General features: G+C 35.9%; 1 protein-coding gene across 9 annotated transcripts in view; it reads left to right on the forward strand.

The window, feature by feature from the left end:
• The window catches only part of CASK (calcium/calmodulin-dependent serine protein kinase (MAGUK family)), a 396,153-nt gene that overhangs the window by 198,158 nt on the left and 181,618 nt on the right, over window positions 1–16,377 (forward strand). For all 9 annotated transcript variants that reach the window (XM_008585074.1, XM_008585111.1, XM_008585066.1 and 6 more), the window contains exon 4: window positions 13,436–13,513. In XM_008585074.1, coding sequence (XP_008583296.1) covers window positions 13,436–13,513 — 78 coding nt within the window. The remainder of the gene's footprint in view (window positions 1–13,435; window positions 13,514–16,377) is intronic.

Here is a 16,377-nt window from a genome sequence, read left to right on the forward strand (position 1 = left end):
GTTGGGTTTTCTTTTTTTTTTTTTTTTTTTTTGTGGCTGGCCCGTCCATTCATCCAAATTGACTGGTTCACTTTTGCTTGGACAAGACCACTTCCACCTCTTGGTAGCCATGGCTTTGATTGTGCTTTGTCTTCAGAATCATACTGGTAAAGCCATGTTTCGTATCCTGTTATAATTCTTCAAAGAAATGCTTCACTCTGATACCACTTGTTTAAAATTTCCGTTGAAAGCACTGCTCTTGTCTGCAACTGATCTGATTGCAACAGGTTTGGCATCCATTGAGTGGAAATTTTGCTCAACTGCAATTTTTCAGTCAGAATGTGTTAGCTGAACTGATTGAGATGTCTGTGGTGTTGGCTATTGTTTCTGCTGTAAATTGTTAGTCCTCTTCAATTAGGGCATGAACAAGATTAGTTTTTTCCTTGCAAATTGATGTAGACAGTCTGCCTCTGAGGGCTTCATCTTCAACATTGTCTCATTCCTTCTTAAAACGAATTATCTGTTTGTAAACTGCTGATTTATTTGGGGAATTGTCCCCATTAACTTTTCAAAAAGCATCAGTGATTTCAACATTCTTCCACCCAAGCTTCACCATGAATTTGGTGTTTGTTCTTCCTTCAATTTTAGCAGAATTCATGTTGCTTTGTTAGGGGCTCTTTTCAAACTGATATCTTAGCCTTCTTAATGCCTCAAACTAGACCCTGTTCAGACATGTTTTAACAAGTTAGTATGAGTTTATTGTGGTGCAAAAAATTTTGAAATTCATGGGTAGTTTTTTCAAAAAAATGCATTTTCTGTGAACTTTTTGAAGACCCCCTCATATAGAGGTCATTTCTCATTGTTTATGGCTGTCCCAACATCTGAACCCTCTTCCCCTTGGAGAACCCCTCAAGAATCTTGATGGGGACTAAGCTCACCTTCTACTATAGAAGCTAAAAATGCCAGATATTGGCAGTTAGCATATGGGCATGTAAAATAGGTTTCATGAGTCAGACACATCTACCCATGATGTTATAGCTAGTGACAAAAATCAAGGACCATGTGGAATTCTCAGGTGGCAGCAAGAAAGATTACTGGGATAGTTGCAGTAGTAGCATTTGGAGTGGCATCCAGTGTCTAACATTAGGAGGCACAATGGTACAAGCTGCAGCACCTGTGAAGGACAGCAGCAGTAGTGCCCTCATCAGATCAGGGTAGGGTTTGCTTTCCGACTGCATAACACCAGTCTTGGTTTTATAGGCCTTTCTACCATTCCACGAGCAATCCAGTGTCCTATTAATAAACTCCTTTTCTGCTTACATCAGCCAGAGTTGATTTCTGCTCCTTGCAACTAAGAACCTTAACTGACCCAGAATTAAGTACCAGGAACGAGTAGAGGAGGGATGCCAGAAGATACCATTCTAAGATGGGGAGACAGTGGCCTTGTTAAGTGGTTGTAAAATATGTGGTTGGATTAGTACCTCTTGTACCTTGGGTTACAATCATGGCCTCAGAAAGCTTTAAGATTAGGGATGGAGCTGGAGATGGGGAAAAAAGGCAGACAGGCCAAGGGCTGGGTAGCCAAGATGCTATGCTCTGGTGAGGAACTCTAAGGAACCCAAGAATTCTTAATAGAACCTAACCTTCCAGGTCCTTATGAAGACCTGTTTGTTAAGGTGGAAGGTTAGAACGTATTTAGCAATTTGTAAGTTTGATGTATAACTTTTAAGTACTTAGACATATGGCACCATTAGTTTCCATTTATACACTTGCCCCAGGGCCAGCAAATGTTAGTGGTGGGCCTAAACTGAGGGAGCCACCTGTGGTATATGTGCCAAAACAACTGTGAATCTGTACCCTGCTGGTCCCAGGCAAAATTGCGAGGTAGAATTTGTTTGACATTCTCTGCCTTCTCTCTCAATGACCTTTCCCTTCCTTCTGCTTCCTTGTGTCTACTCACCCTCAGTTGAAGACATTCTTGGTACCTGCATCCCCTCAGTGAGGTATAAGCAATCCTCTTCAGACATTACCTAATCTGCAGCATCCATGGGGGGGGCAGGGTAGGCACACTACTAAACACTCACACCCATAAAACTACCATAGGGCATGCTTGGCATCAGATTCACTTACAAGAATACCAGACAGGCAAAACACGGCTTGCCAGCCAGGCAGCACCAAGCATTTCTCTTAGTTATGAGTTCTTTTGCAGAACATACAATAACGTTCAGTAAATATAATAGAGAGAAGAAGGATTTTTAAATAGTGCTGGGATAACTAGTTAGCAATTCAGAGGTCAATTTAGATCCCCCCCACCCACCCACACACATGCAAACAAGAAAAGTACAGATAGAATAGAATTTATATAAGCTAATCAGATCATAGAGAAGCTAGCAAAAAAAATTATTTAACAGATCTTTGTAGAGCTTTTAAAACTTCAAAGGACTAGGGTTCACAAAGGAAAAAATAGATTTAACAAAAATTGAAAAAACAAAATTAGCTTGTTTCAATATTGACATAAAAGGGTTATATTCTATTGAACATAGAGTTCACTCTGGTGAAAGGAAAGATATTAAGCTTTATACACAAATGGGCAAAGACAGGAATAGACAGTTCCCACCAAAAGAGATACAATTGGTAAGTAGGCATTTGGGAATAAGCTCAGTCATTTTAATGTCTTTGACAGTATTAGAATTAGAATTCCTTTATTAAGCAATTAAATTCCTGATACAGTGAATACCCCCATTCTCCATTGAAAAGAAGAAAGTTTCTTTCTACTTGCATATCTTAGTTAACAAGTGCAGGTACCTTCTCTGGTCCCTGTTCAGGTTCATACTGAAAGAATATGATTGTATCTTGTTTACAGTAAAGGTGGGAAAGGAAAACTGAGCTCAAATGATAGCACCTCAAACATTTCCACAGTCTATCCCAAACCCACCTACCACGTCGACTCATTTCCTAGTGCTCCAGGCCTTATCGCTGTTTGTCAAAAGAGATGTCTTGAGGTCCTGCTCTCCACTTACCTGCCATGTAGTCACCACCACTCCCCCATGTTCTCGCTTTCTCTCTCTCTCCTCTTTTCCCTTTCTGCCTACTCTTCTGCAGGACCCATCTCAGAGGCTGCCTACTCCATGAAGACTTTCTGAATTCCTCAAAGATATACCCTTTCCTTCCATTGAAAGTCTAATATGTGCTCCTTTCATCTATTAACATTCTTTATCTTTTTTTTTATCTCCCCTTCTGCAGTGGAAGCTCTTAGAAGATGCGATCTTCATGTAATTTGTCTTTCTATCCTCTATACATAGTAGATGTTCAATAAATGTATATTGCCTGAAACTAAATGCCACCATCAAGTATGGAGTACTTTAGATAGGGGAAGGATGAAAAATCCTGTGTGCATGACTCCTCTCTTTTTCAGAAATGAATTCACCACCAACAAATATTTGTGCATACTCATCAATGTGTGGAATATTATACTGAAGATAGAAGACCTGTTATGCTCACAAGTTGTCTGTAGTCAGTTGTATAGATCAGACAGGTGCCTACCCATGAAATAAATAATAATAACTGGTAGTGTAGGTCTAAATGGCCACAGAGAGGTGGAGATTCTTAGGGTCCCATGAGTTCAGTGCAGGGAACAATTGGGAGCTGGAACAGGAAGAGGGACTTGTAGGAATTTGATGAAAGGCATCAACATCAGTGTAGGAGTCAGACAGGTGGAAAAGTGGAGAGAGGACATCCCAGGCAGGAGCATAAAGAGAGCAAAAGTATTGGGGAAAGGTGGTGGTTATGGGACGTTTGTGAAGACATCAAAACAGTACAACAAACAAAGCCTTGAATTAAAAGAAAATAAAACAGATTTAAAGTTCTGTTGTTTTTTTTTAATCAATAAGATTCAGGCAGCCACAAAAATAAATAAATATATAAATAGGACTGATTTGTATATGCAAGACTTACAACATTTATCAACAAACTTGTAAAATATAGAGAATTTGTTTAAACCATAAACAATAATACAGTATTCACACGCATCATCTGGGAGGATGGGGATGGAGCCTCTGCATTTTGAAGACCCCCCTAGGTGGTAGTTCTGCAGCATGGGTCCCCCATAATAGGCGTGAAAATGGATTTGTTATACAGAGCCCTTCCTTATACTATGATTTTACTTACTTAGTAGTAATCTTTTATCTTCTGCTAAGTAACTGAAAGCCTTCAGCAGAAGTTAGGAAGTTTCACTCTTTGTAACCTGAACATTTCTGGGAGGATTCTCTAAAGTCAGGGTGACTGAATTTGAATCATGGGTCTACTACTTACAAGCTGTATGATCACTTGGGCAAGTTACTTAGCCTTTTCTGTTTCTCAGTTTTCTCATAAGTAAAATGGGAGTAGTCATAATACTTACCTCACAGACTTCTTGTAGCCGTTGAATGAATTAATGTGTGTAAAGCACTTAGAAAATGCCTGTCACATAGTAAGCACTCAGTAAATTCTAGCTTTAATTATTTATTGCAGCAAAATAAGATTATTTTTGTCCTTGAGCTATATACAAGAGTACTTCAAAAAGTTTGTGGAAAATTAGAATTGAAAGTAATACTAATCTTTCCATGAGCTTTTTGAAGAGCCGTCATATAAAAGAAATCACGCAGTTTGCGTTCCACTATGTCCACTTCTTCTTGCTCAGTGTTTTATCTTTAGGATTCAGCCATTTTCCTTAGTGTAGTTCTAGTTAATTTCTTTTCACTGCTGTGTAGTATTTCTATTGTATGAATATACCTGTGTTTTATCCATTCTACTATTCATAGACATTTAGGTAGTTGAACTTTGTGGCAATTGTGAACAATGCTGCTATGAACATTCGGATACACATATCCTGGTCCACATGAGCACACATTTATTTGAAGAGACTGTGTTTGCCCAGTACTCTGGAGTAACACCTTTGTCATAAATCAAGCATTGATATATGTATGGATCTGTTTTTAGGCTCTCCATTATGTTCTACTGTCCTGTTTGTCCTAGTGTCACTTGCATACAGTCTTAATTATTAAGCTTTATAGTAATAAATGTTGAAATGAGTAGAGCAAGTCTTCTTAGGTGAGAGGTGTTATTCTCCCAAAATATCTTGGGCCTTCTTGGCCTTTTGCAATTCCATATACATTTTAGATTCTGTCTGGCAGGTTCCACAAAACCCGTTGGGATTTTGATCCGAATTAGATTGAATTTATGCTTCAATTTGGGAGAGATTAGCTCTTTACAATATTGAATCTTTCAATCTGTGAATAGGATAATTTTGTCTTTATTTATTTTAGTTGTTTAGTTTCTCTGAATATATGTTTCTCCACAAAGGTCCTGTATATCTTTTTATTAGATTAGTTTCTACATTCTTAAAAAAAAATACTCTTTAACATGCAAATTTCATTTGGCTTATGATAATGATTTTACTAAATGCTGATTAATTCTAATTTTACCTTAGATTTTTTTTTTTTTTAAAAGATGACCGGTAAGGGGATCTTAACCCTTGACTTGGTGTTGTCAGCACCACGCTCAGCCAGTGAGCGAACCGGCCATCCCTATATGGGATCCGAACCCGGGGCCTTGGTGTTATCAGCACCGTACTCTCCCGAGTGAGCCACGGGCCGGCCCTACCTTAGATTATTTTGGATATTCTATATATACCATCTGTAAATAATGACAGTTTGTTTTTCCTTTTCTATTTTTATACATACATCTTGTTTTTTTGTCTTGCCCTTACTGCACTGGCTAGGACCTCCACAATACTGTTGAGTGTAAGTTGTTAGAGTGGACATTCTTGTCTTGTTTCCAATCTAAGAGTTTCTTAAGGTTTTTTAAAAAATCATAAATATATAATTTTTGACATTGTGATACTGACATGATCATATATATAACCTTTCTTCTTTAATCTTTCAATGTGTAGAATTCTGTTAACTGGATTATAAATGTTTACACAGTTTTGCATTCCTCTAGTAAACCCAACTTGGACCTGATATAATTTGTATATATTGTTGGATTTGGTTTGTTAAACTTTTCTTTAGGTTATTTGCATTTATGTTCGTTAATAAGGTTGTCCTTTAATTTTCTCATACTGCCTTTAATGGGTTTTACTATCTAGGCTAAGCTAGCTTCATAAAATGAATTAGAGCTTCATAAAATGAATAGAAAAGACTATTTCTGCTTTTTATTCATTTTATTTCTCCTTAAAATGTTTGGTAAAACTCATCAAATGCCATCTACGCCTATAGTTTTCTATGCTTGATGGTTTTAAATTATTGATTCAATTTCTTTCATCGGTAAAAGATAATTCAGGTTTTCTAATTCTTTTTATGTTAGTTTTGGCAAGTTTTATTTTTGGGGAAATTTGTTCATTTCATATAAAATTTCAAATTTGTGGCATAAAGTTTCAATATCTTATTTTTTTAATGTCTGCAACATGAAATATCATTTCCTTTTTTATTCTTAATATTGGCTGCTATATGTTTCTTCTGTCTCTCTCTTTTTTTTGGGATCAGTCTCACCAGAGAGTCATCATTTCTCAGAGAACAACTTTTAGCTTTGTTAATCCCTCTAATATCTTTTTATTTTCTATTTCACTAATTTCTGCTCTTATTTCCTTTTATCTAATTTATTTGAGTTTAATTTGATGATCATTATATATCTTATACAGATGGATGCTTAGTTCATAAATTTTCAGCCTTTCTTTTCTAATATGTGCATTTACAGCAGTAAATTTTCCTCTAAGTACTGCTTTACCTGCATTTTAGAAGTTTTGATTTGTTTATTTTTGCTGTTAATCAATTGAAGATATTTTCTTATTTTCTAATAATTTATTCTGAGATCTATGTAATAAAAGTATATTGCTCAATTTGCAAATGTTGAGGATTTTCTAGTTTTTTAAATCTTTTCAAAGAACTTATATTTTGCTTTGCTCTAGCTCTATGTTGTTTTTTCCTTCATTAATTTCTGCTTATTATTATTTCCTTCTACTTTCATTAGGTTTAATTTGCTGTTTTTAAAAAAATTTCTTGTGATGGGATGTCACCAATTTTAGCTTGTCATATTTTCCAATATTTTAAGTCAGTATTTGTAATATTTCTATTAAATTTCTAATAGCTTAAAGTTTTAAAACATAAATCTGTGGATACAAACTTCTTTGTAAATATAGTCATTCTTCTGTATCTGTGGAGGATTGGTTCCAGGACCTCTCCTGGATACCAAAATCCACAGATGCTCAAGTTCCTGATATAAAATGCTGCAGTATTTGCTTATAACCTATACACATTCTCCCATGTACTTTAAATCATCTCTAGATCACTTATAATACCTAATACAATGTAAATGCTATGTAAATAGTTGTTATACTATATTGTTTAGGGAATAATGACAAGAGAAAAAGTCTGTACATGTTCAGTACAGACGCAATTATTTTTCTAATATTTTCTATCTGCGGTTGCTCAAATCCATGAATGCAGAATCCATGGATACAGAGAGCTAACTGTACTGTTTTACCTGCATTCCAAAGGGATATTATTGCATTTTATTTTTTAACATTTAGAACTGATTTAGTATGACAAAAGTGTGGTACCTATTCGTCTAAAAAAAGTAAAAGTAAAAAGAATAAAACAAAACATTCCAAACACAGTCCTACCCACTCTCTGACACCCTGTTTGAATATCCAAAAAGTTCTCAGTACATCTACATACACGTACATATACATATGTATGTTTATGCATTTTAATATATTATGAACATCTTTGTATGTCACTATACTTCTATAACATCATTTTAATGGTAGCATAATATTCCATTCTGTGTATTTACCACCTTTTATTTAACTCTTCTTTTATTGTTGGTCGTTTAGGTTGTTTCCAACTTCTCTTTATTATGAATAGCTGTGATAAACCCTTGTCATTAAAACGTGACAAATATCCCTAATTATTTTACTTTGGAATGAAATTATTAGGTCAAAGGACATGCACATTTTTAAGGCTTTCATCAATCACTATTAAAATAGCCCTTCAGAAGGAAAGAAAGACGACAGTGGTGTGTTGGACTTGCAGAGGGAGAGAGCAAACCTAGGGATGCAAAGTGGAGTGGGAGAAAGGGGGATGGGGAGGGAAGTCAGGGATAATGGTGGGGGGGACACGGGGTATAATTGCAATTTGTGGTAATGGGCATGCTGCCAGTATGGATCTGGCCATCACATCTTGGGCACAAGTGGTGACAATCAGCTTTGTACCCCAGGAGTATTCATAATCAATAAAAAATGAATAAAATAAAATAGCCCATCAGAAAGGTTGTATTGATCAGATAAAAATCTGATTCAAAAGTTCAAGAAAAAGCCGAGTTTGTGTGTGTGTGTGTGTGTAAAACATAGATTGCTAGCTTCTCAGATAGGACGATTGGACCTATGCCCTAATTCCTCCTTTTAGTTATTTCTATATTTATAGGCCTGTTACTGGCAGCACCCCAATTTTGAAATGTAATGCCTCAATCCTGCACAAGCTTTGATAAGTACTCTTTTCATCATCGTTAGAAATATTTTCTAATTTTCGTTATGATCTCTCCTTTGGTTAATAGGTTTTTTAACATGTATTTTTCAGTTTCCAAGCATTTGGGGATTTTCTAGTTGTTTTGTTAATTTATTTCTAACATAACTACATTGTAATTAGGAAACATACTTTGAGTGATTGTTTTTTGCTGAAGTTTTTAGGTTCAGCTTTTATCTCCATGGTAAAGCATTGAGGATTTTCTATGCTACCAACATGATATACCATAATATATTCTGTACCCCAATTTTCAAAATGCAGCTCTATAACCTCAGCCTGAGCAAGGGGTATTTTATTAGGACATTAGCCTTTGATGGGCTCTTCAGAGATCTGCCAAAAAAATAGCTCGCTCTCTCCTCTTAGATCATTCTGGTGCAAAAGCAGCTGGACCCTGTCTGTCTCCATCTGACTGCCCCCTTCTACCTCTCCACAGTTCCCTAAAAGTGCACCCTCCTAGCTGGCTTCTTTCCATAACCCGCTCCCTCCCTACCCCCAGGATAGAAGTACTTCTCTCTCACCTCTTAAAGCTCTAATCCTTTCCCTGTTCTCACAAGGTAGTTTTTTACTTACTATACTGTTAATTCTTTGAAGCTTTAAAATGTTTTTAAATTTCATATAGTTTTTGTAGTTGTTTTTGTCATCTTCAAAGAAAATGCTGCTCAGAGAAATCCAGATTTGGTCTGTTCTTAATAACAGTGTTCCTCAAAGAATAGTTTGCAGACGAGTGCCAGTCTATCATCTGTTACCGATCTGCTATTAGATAGGTACAGAAATTGAGAGTAAACATTTAGAAACTGTCATAGCAATTTGACATTGCTGTGAAATCATAGTACATGATTTCATGCCTTCAGTTCAAAATAATCCTTATGCCAAAGTGGCATATTTTAGGGAGGCATATTCTGATCCACTTCGGTGTACAGCCTTGTGCCTCTAGACCTGTGATCTATTTTGTTTGTTTGATGAGTTTGGTTTTGGATAGTTTTTTAATTATATAAATAATGCATGCTTATTATAAAATTTTTAGAATTCAATAGATGAAAGGAGGGACAGCTAAGATCACTCATAATCCCACACTTTTCACAACTCAGAGTAAACTTCCCATAGTTTCTGTCTGCATACCGTATAGAATCCCTCTCCATACTCTTCCAGAGAAAGGTTTCTTCTCCCTCTCATTTCACTCCCTCAGAATGGAGTCAACTGGGGAAATTCAGAACATGCTTTTTTTTTTTTTCTTCCAAATTTTATTTTATTTTGTCAATATACAATGTGGTTGATTATTGTGGCCGAAACCTCCCTCCCTCCTCCCTCTCCCCCCTCCCTCCAAACAATGTCCTTTCTGTTTGCTTGTCCTATCAACTTCAAGGAATTGTAGTTGTTATGTCTTCTTACCTCCCCCCCCGCCCAGTTTTTTGTGTATTTATTTATTTATTTTTAGTTCCCACATGCTTTTTGAAGGTTCTTGACAGCCTCAGAAGTACTCCAAGATGGGAAGGCAAAGAGAAAAGCAATAAAAGAAGCCTTATCGTTGATTTTAGAATCATTATAGTATCAAATAAAGTTTATTAAAGAGTTGAATCATCAATTGTGTTCAAAAGGTTCAAGGTTATATCAGGATTGTGTAAATTATGAATATGTATATTTTAAATTTCTGTGATGAATAAAACTTGCACAAATAACAGTATTTTAGTTTTTCTTTCTGTATCATGAAATTTAAAATTAGCAGGTTACTTCTTTTACTTTAGTATCAATCAATGTTATATTTTTAACAATCAGATAACTAATCAAATAGCTTTAATGTTAGAAAAGTACTTCCACAGTGATGACTTTCTTTCAAAATAACCCCTCAAAGATTTGCCAGCATATTTAAAAAGTTACACAGGTCATTTTGTTTGGTACCCCTGCTTATGAATCATTGAATTAAAAAACTTTACAATGGCCAAAAGGTTCATTTATAATAGCAACTAAAATATAAAATGCCTTGGGGGAAAAAACCCTAATAATATTTGGAACCAATGTAAAGAAAATTTTAAAACTATAACTTAGAGACATGAAAGGAAATGGGAGGCATATCATGTTCATGGATGAGAATATTAGAAAAATGTTAATTTCTAGAATTTAACGTATAAATATAATCTGAGTCAAAATGTAGAAATTTTTGAGTCTGGCAAAATGATTTTAAAATTCAACTGGGAGAAAAAATTCATAAGAAACTATTGAAGAGTAATGAGATGAGACTTATTTTGGCAAATATTAAAGTGTGCTACTACCATATTCAAAATGGTATGGTACTAGATGCAAGGTTAGACAGGTTAGTGGAAGAGAGTAAAACCAAATAGTACCCTGTGTGTGTATGCGCATGTGTGGAGACTGGCATCTTAAGAGCTAGTATTTCAGATATATCCAGACAAAATGGATTGACTCATGCTGGTAATTGTAGCACAAGGTAGTAAATAATTTCCAATTATTTTTTGCTGATTGGTTCCCTCCTTAGGCTTTGGCCTTGTACCACTCTGCTACCTTCTCTTCGACTCCCCCCAGCTCCCTTTTCCCTATTCCTTTCCAGGTCCCTCCAAAAAGTCATCTAGCTCTCAGGACAGCTCCCAAATTCTCATTGCTTTATTATGCAATCAATTTAGCTCTCTCTTTTGTCTAACTCCTCTCTCATCTAAGTTGAATAGTATTTATCCTCACATTTCACAGGAAAAAAGAAAATACCTCAACAAAACTAATTTCTTCACTGTGGGTTTTTTTAGTCCTCATAGATCAACTAACGAGCTTAAACTACAGCCAGTTTTTTAAATAGAATTTTTTTCTCTCCACAGTACAACGAAATGAAAAATATTCAGCTTCCTAGTAATCAAGGAAATGCAAATTAAAGCAATCATGAATGACTTTTATTTCTCCTATCTAATTGGCAAAGATGAAAAAGAATAGTCATCCAAATGGGGGCAAAGTAGAGGAAAGGACACATTCATACTCTGTCGTAGGAGTGTAAATGTTAAAAGGATTTTGGTAGTAGTATATGTCTCCAAAGTGTTGTTTTAAATCCTCCTTGGCCTAGCAACTCTGCTTATAGGAATTTTCCCATAGCAGATGATCAGTTGTTCACAAAGAGGCACAATCACATTCATCCAGGCTTTATTTCCAGTGGTGGGAAGTGGGAGCTGCCGTACTTCAGAATAGGCTAGGCCATCATAAACATTATACTTTGGAGAAGAATCCTACTTGACGTTGGAAAATGGTCATCAGGTGTGAAATGGAAAGTAGTTAAAATTTGTAAAGCCTGATATAAATGTCAAAGTATTTTCATTTACGTAAAACCACACCAAGATCCAAATAATATAATCAATTGTTCATTACACATGTACTGTGTGTTCAGTCTTATGCTGGGTATCGGATGGGGGTATGTTAAAAGTAGAAACTATACTTGTTCTTTAGGGCTTTGCACTTTTGTTGAACTGTTGGTAGGACTTGAAAATGTGCATTTGTTCCTTGCACAACCAGTAGGTGTAGCTGTAGTTAATGGGAAGAGCACTGGACATAGCTAGACAGGGATTTGAATCCTGTCCCTGTCATATACTAGTCCACTCAGGCAAATTATGTGAGAATGAGAATGATGCTAATGTTCATGGGGTAGTTGTAAGTATGAAGAGAGATATAACAAGGACTGCTTCCCATGATGTCTGATGAACAGTTAGTTCCTCTACTTTTCCTTCTGGAAATTTCTATTTCCTCAGTATAGTACCTGCAGCAGGTATATTAGAAACTGAGCTACTGGATAAATGAATGAGATACTGGATTTGAAAATATTTTATAAGCTTTAAAGCATTATAAAAATATTAACTATTAATATTTGAATAATGTCATCAACATATGTAATGGTATTGCAAAAGTTTCATATATACATATGTCTGTGTGTGACCTTGTGTGTGTTTGTATGTATATATGTGTTAAATGTTATGATATGGGCTGTATAAGATTGTTATACAATTAAAGCAAAGGAAGGAGAAAAGAAAAAAAAAGCGAAGAAAGGCATTAATGTGACTGGTAATCATTGAGGGGGCTTCCTGGGAAGGTAGGATTAGAATGAAGGTAGGTTTTGTATATGAAAAAACAATTTATGAAGAAGCATGTGGCCATAAAAAGAAAAGAAAAGAAAAGAAAATGGTATATTCAGGGAGTGGTAATAAGATCAATCTGCCTAGAGAGCAGGGTTTTCTTGAAACAGCATTAGGGTAGGTAGAAGAGTCAAAATGTGGCCAAGACAACAGGTCTTCCCTATCTGGTGAGAAATGGAGAACCATTGTAAGTTTTAGGGAGGGATAGTGACACTGTGTCACCAGCACATCAATGTGCTAGAGTATGTTTGTAGCAATTAATTTTGGTAATTGAAGTATAAACAAAAATAGTTTGGCTCATTATTTTTTTCTTCCACAGTATACAGCTTGAATTTTCCATTTAGTAGTAATAACTTAACAAAATGTTTTAAAATCTTTGTATTCTTAAAATATTGCATGATGTGTCTATATGTATATTTCTCTCTCTTAGAGATAATTTTGGAATTCTACTCAAAAATATGCCCACATCCCCCAGCATTGCTCTTTTCCGAGACTCCTTGTTGTGATAACCGAAAGAAAATTTATAGTCAATTTTCTATAATTCATGTCATTTGATACTATTTGCTTGCTCTGTTTCTTTCCCCGCAGACTTTCAATGTTAAGATGGTTAGAATGTCCTTTATAATTGATGTCTATTTTTCATTGAAAGAAAGGAGGTTTAAATAACTTACAATCATTAGTAATAAGTCAACTAATAACTTAGTTACAATGTATTGGCTTTCAGTGTTGTCCTCCTGGAATTTCCTCTTTTCTTATATTATTTTTCACATTTCTCTACAGTATGGATGGAGCAGATCTGTGTTTTGAAATCGTAAAGCGAGCTGACGCTGGTTTTGTATACAGTGAAGCTGTAGCCAGGTATGTAATCTGAATCTAATCTGCAGAGGTAAAGGTGGAAGTAAAAGAAGGAAATGACAAAGAAATCGCATGAAATAGCTGCTCTTCGAACTGATGATGGGAACGCTGCTGCTGTGTGCTTCAAGGAGCGTATCCGTCTTAGTATGTGTTAGTGGAACCCAGTTGTGACTGGAAATGCAAAAAACTGAACAATGAATTTACTAACATTGGTTTCATTTTCATATCAGTACTGCTATCTTTCCCATTTTTGATGACTTTAATACAAGGAGGGATTTGATAGCTTAGGAACCATGTAGCATTAAACTTGGGTTTTGTGTTTGATTTTTATTTTTTGGCAGGTGTGCCTCATTAGCTTTTTATTTTGCCTCTTAGTGATATCAGATCGTTATGTGACTAGTTAATGTAAGGAAAAGCACAGAACAGTAGAAGGAACAGAACAGAAATAAAAGCACCATTTTTCTACTGAATATATTTGCTTTAGGCCAGTGTGTGATCTCCCAGTCAAATGGTGGCTGTCTTTCTAAGCGAGGAGTTACTGTGAAGACTTAATGACTTAACATAAGGAGTAAATAGGAAAAATCACAGGAGCCATGTGTGCACTGGGCCACTTGCTTATCTATTTAGAGCAGTGCAGCTTTCTGCTTTGATTACATTCAATCATATACTAATCACCCACTCTAGTGGGTTGCCTTTTTAATACACAAGGTACAACATCCCTCCTCAGTCACCAACCATAATATGTTGAAGCGTTCAAACCCACATAATTATTAGGATTTATTAAAACTTTCTATCATTTGAGAAGCATTTATATTAAATGATAATAACTTCCTCCCTCCTATTATTTCTTTTATAATTATAGCATTATAGATGGAAATAACTGGAAACATCTTAGAGAATACCTTAATACAACTTTGAGCTCAGCATGTCTTGACTGTCTTCAAATCCATGGCTCTGACTCCTCCTAGCTGAGAAGCAAGGGACCCAGTCTCAGGGCTGGAACAACTGTAGCTATAGCAGAAAATAAAGAATATACTCAATGTCTGGTAGCCGCTCTTTTGTACTACCGGGCTAGGGAGAAGAAGCAAATGAAAGTTTATGTATGTTAGCTATAATTACTTCTTTAGAGTCTGATGTTATACATGGTGGAATTAAGGCTAGATATCCTTTTTTGTATGTACCATGCTGTCTTAAGGCACATTCTAGATTTTTTAAATCCAATTTTTCTATTGTTTTGAGTTCTTATCACAATTTTAAATTTTTATTCTTTCTTGTGCTTCAAGATTAAAGCATTTTTTATAGCAAAAATAGCTCATGCTATCTTGCTTTTTCTTATGGCATAGTTGTAAACCACTTTACCTGACTAAATGAAGCTCTGACTTTTGCATATAATTATTTATATGTATTTCTTAAAGAATTCAGAGGAGCCTGCCTTTGTACTTTTCCATATTGCTATCTTTCAAGAGCAGCATAAAATAAGGAAAACTAAAAATTCTGAATTTTGAGTTTATAAAGTAGTGAAACTCAATGAAGGAAGATTATTTTTTCCTTTCTGAACCACAAGAATACTGGAGTACCTGGCATATATGCTGGCAGAGTTGATGTTAAACAACTACTACATTTACTCTGTTCCCCAGTCACCCTTACTACTTTTCCTTAACTTTGAGCCTGCCTCTGCCACTGGACAGGTGTCAGAAAGCCTGTTGATTTTCAAATCCACCCATATTTGCTGTTAAAATAGTGACTTTCATAAAAGGAACTTTCCAGAACTGCTCCAAAAAAGAATAGATACAATTTATTAAAGACTTTTCCTCTTGACGGTGAAAAGAAAGTAGGTGACATTGCAAAGAAAGGTTTAGACACAGTTTATTAAGGGCTCTTCCTCCTAACAGTGAAAAGGGGTAGGGGAAGGGGAGCTCAAAGTATTATTAGGTGTGCTCCCTATTGCAGAGAATCAATGACCAAGAACAAGGGCCTGTAGATTCTTCCTTCCCTTGTTTTGTTTTTGTTGGGGGGTTTTTTGTTTTGTTTTGTTTAGGTTTTTCCTTTGGTGTAGAGTATTTGACCAGATGACTTCTTTTTTTTATATATATATATTTTAAATGTGGTTAAAAAAAACACGTAACATAAAATATACCATCTTAACCATTTTTAAGTGTACAGTTGAGTAGGGTTAAGTATATTCACATCATTGTGAACAGATCTCTAAAACTTTCTCTTTTTGCAAAACTGAAACTCTATACCCATTAAAAAACTCCCATTTCACCCTCCCCACAGCCTCTGATAATCACAATTCTATTTTCTGTTGCTATGAATTTTGACCAGGTAACTTCTAACCTTCCTTCCTCCTCTCTGATTCTATGATTCACTGTTAGGAAATTAAGCTTGTATCAGTATTCCAGTGAGACCAACTGCAAGAAGACTCTGAGACACCAAGCAATCAGATTGTTAATGTAGTTTTTCTCCAACTGGCTAAGCTTCAAGAGGAGCAGCAAAGCATGGCCTAAAATAAAACTGTGTTCAGTCCTTAGTACAACCCAATTAGTGATCACCTCTGTCCTTTCAGGGGCTATGAGTTGTGAAGTGAGCAACACACAGGATCAGGTGATCAAATCAAGCTCTCACAAATCGGAGAGATCTTCTCACCTAGTACCCAGCTTCACTAAATAATTTCAAGGATACAGGCAATCAAAAGGCTCAGCTGAAGTAGAGAGAGGTCTGGGCCATCAAGGGCAAGATCCCCACATCATTTTTTCCTGCATCAGAAATGTTACCTCTGGGGCCGGCCCGGTGGCGCACTGGATAGTGCGCCGCTTGGGAAGCGCGGTGGCACTCCCGTCCGAGGGTTCGGATCCCACCTACAGACC

This window comes from Galeopterus variegatus, unplaced genomic scaffold (genome assembly GCF_000696425.1).
Source record: "Galeopterus variegatus unplaced genomic scaffold, G_variegatus-3.0.2 Scaffold105, whole genome shotgun sequence".
In the NCBI taxonomy this organism is placed as follows: Eukaryota; Metazoa; Chordata; class Mammalia; order Dermoptera; family Cynocephalidae; genus Galeopterus; species Galeopterus variegatus.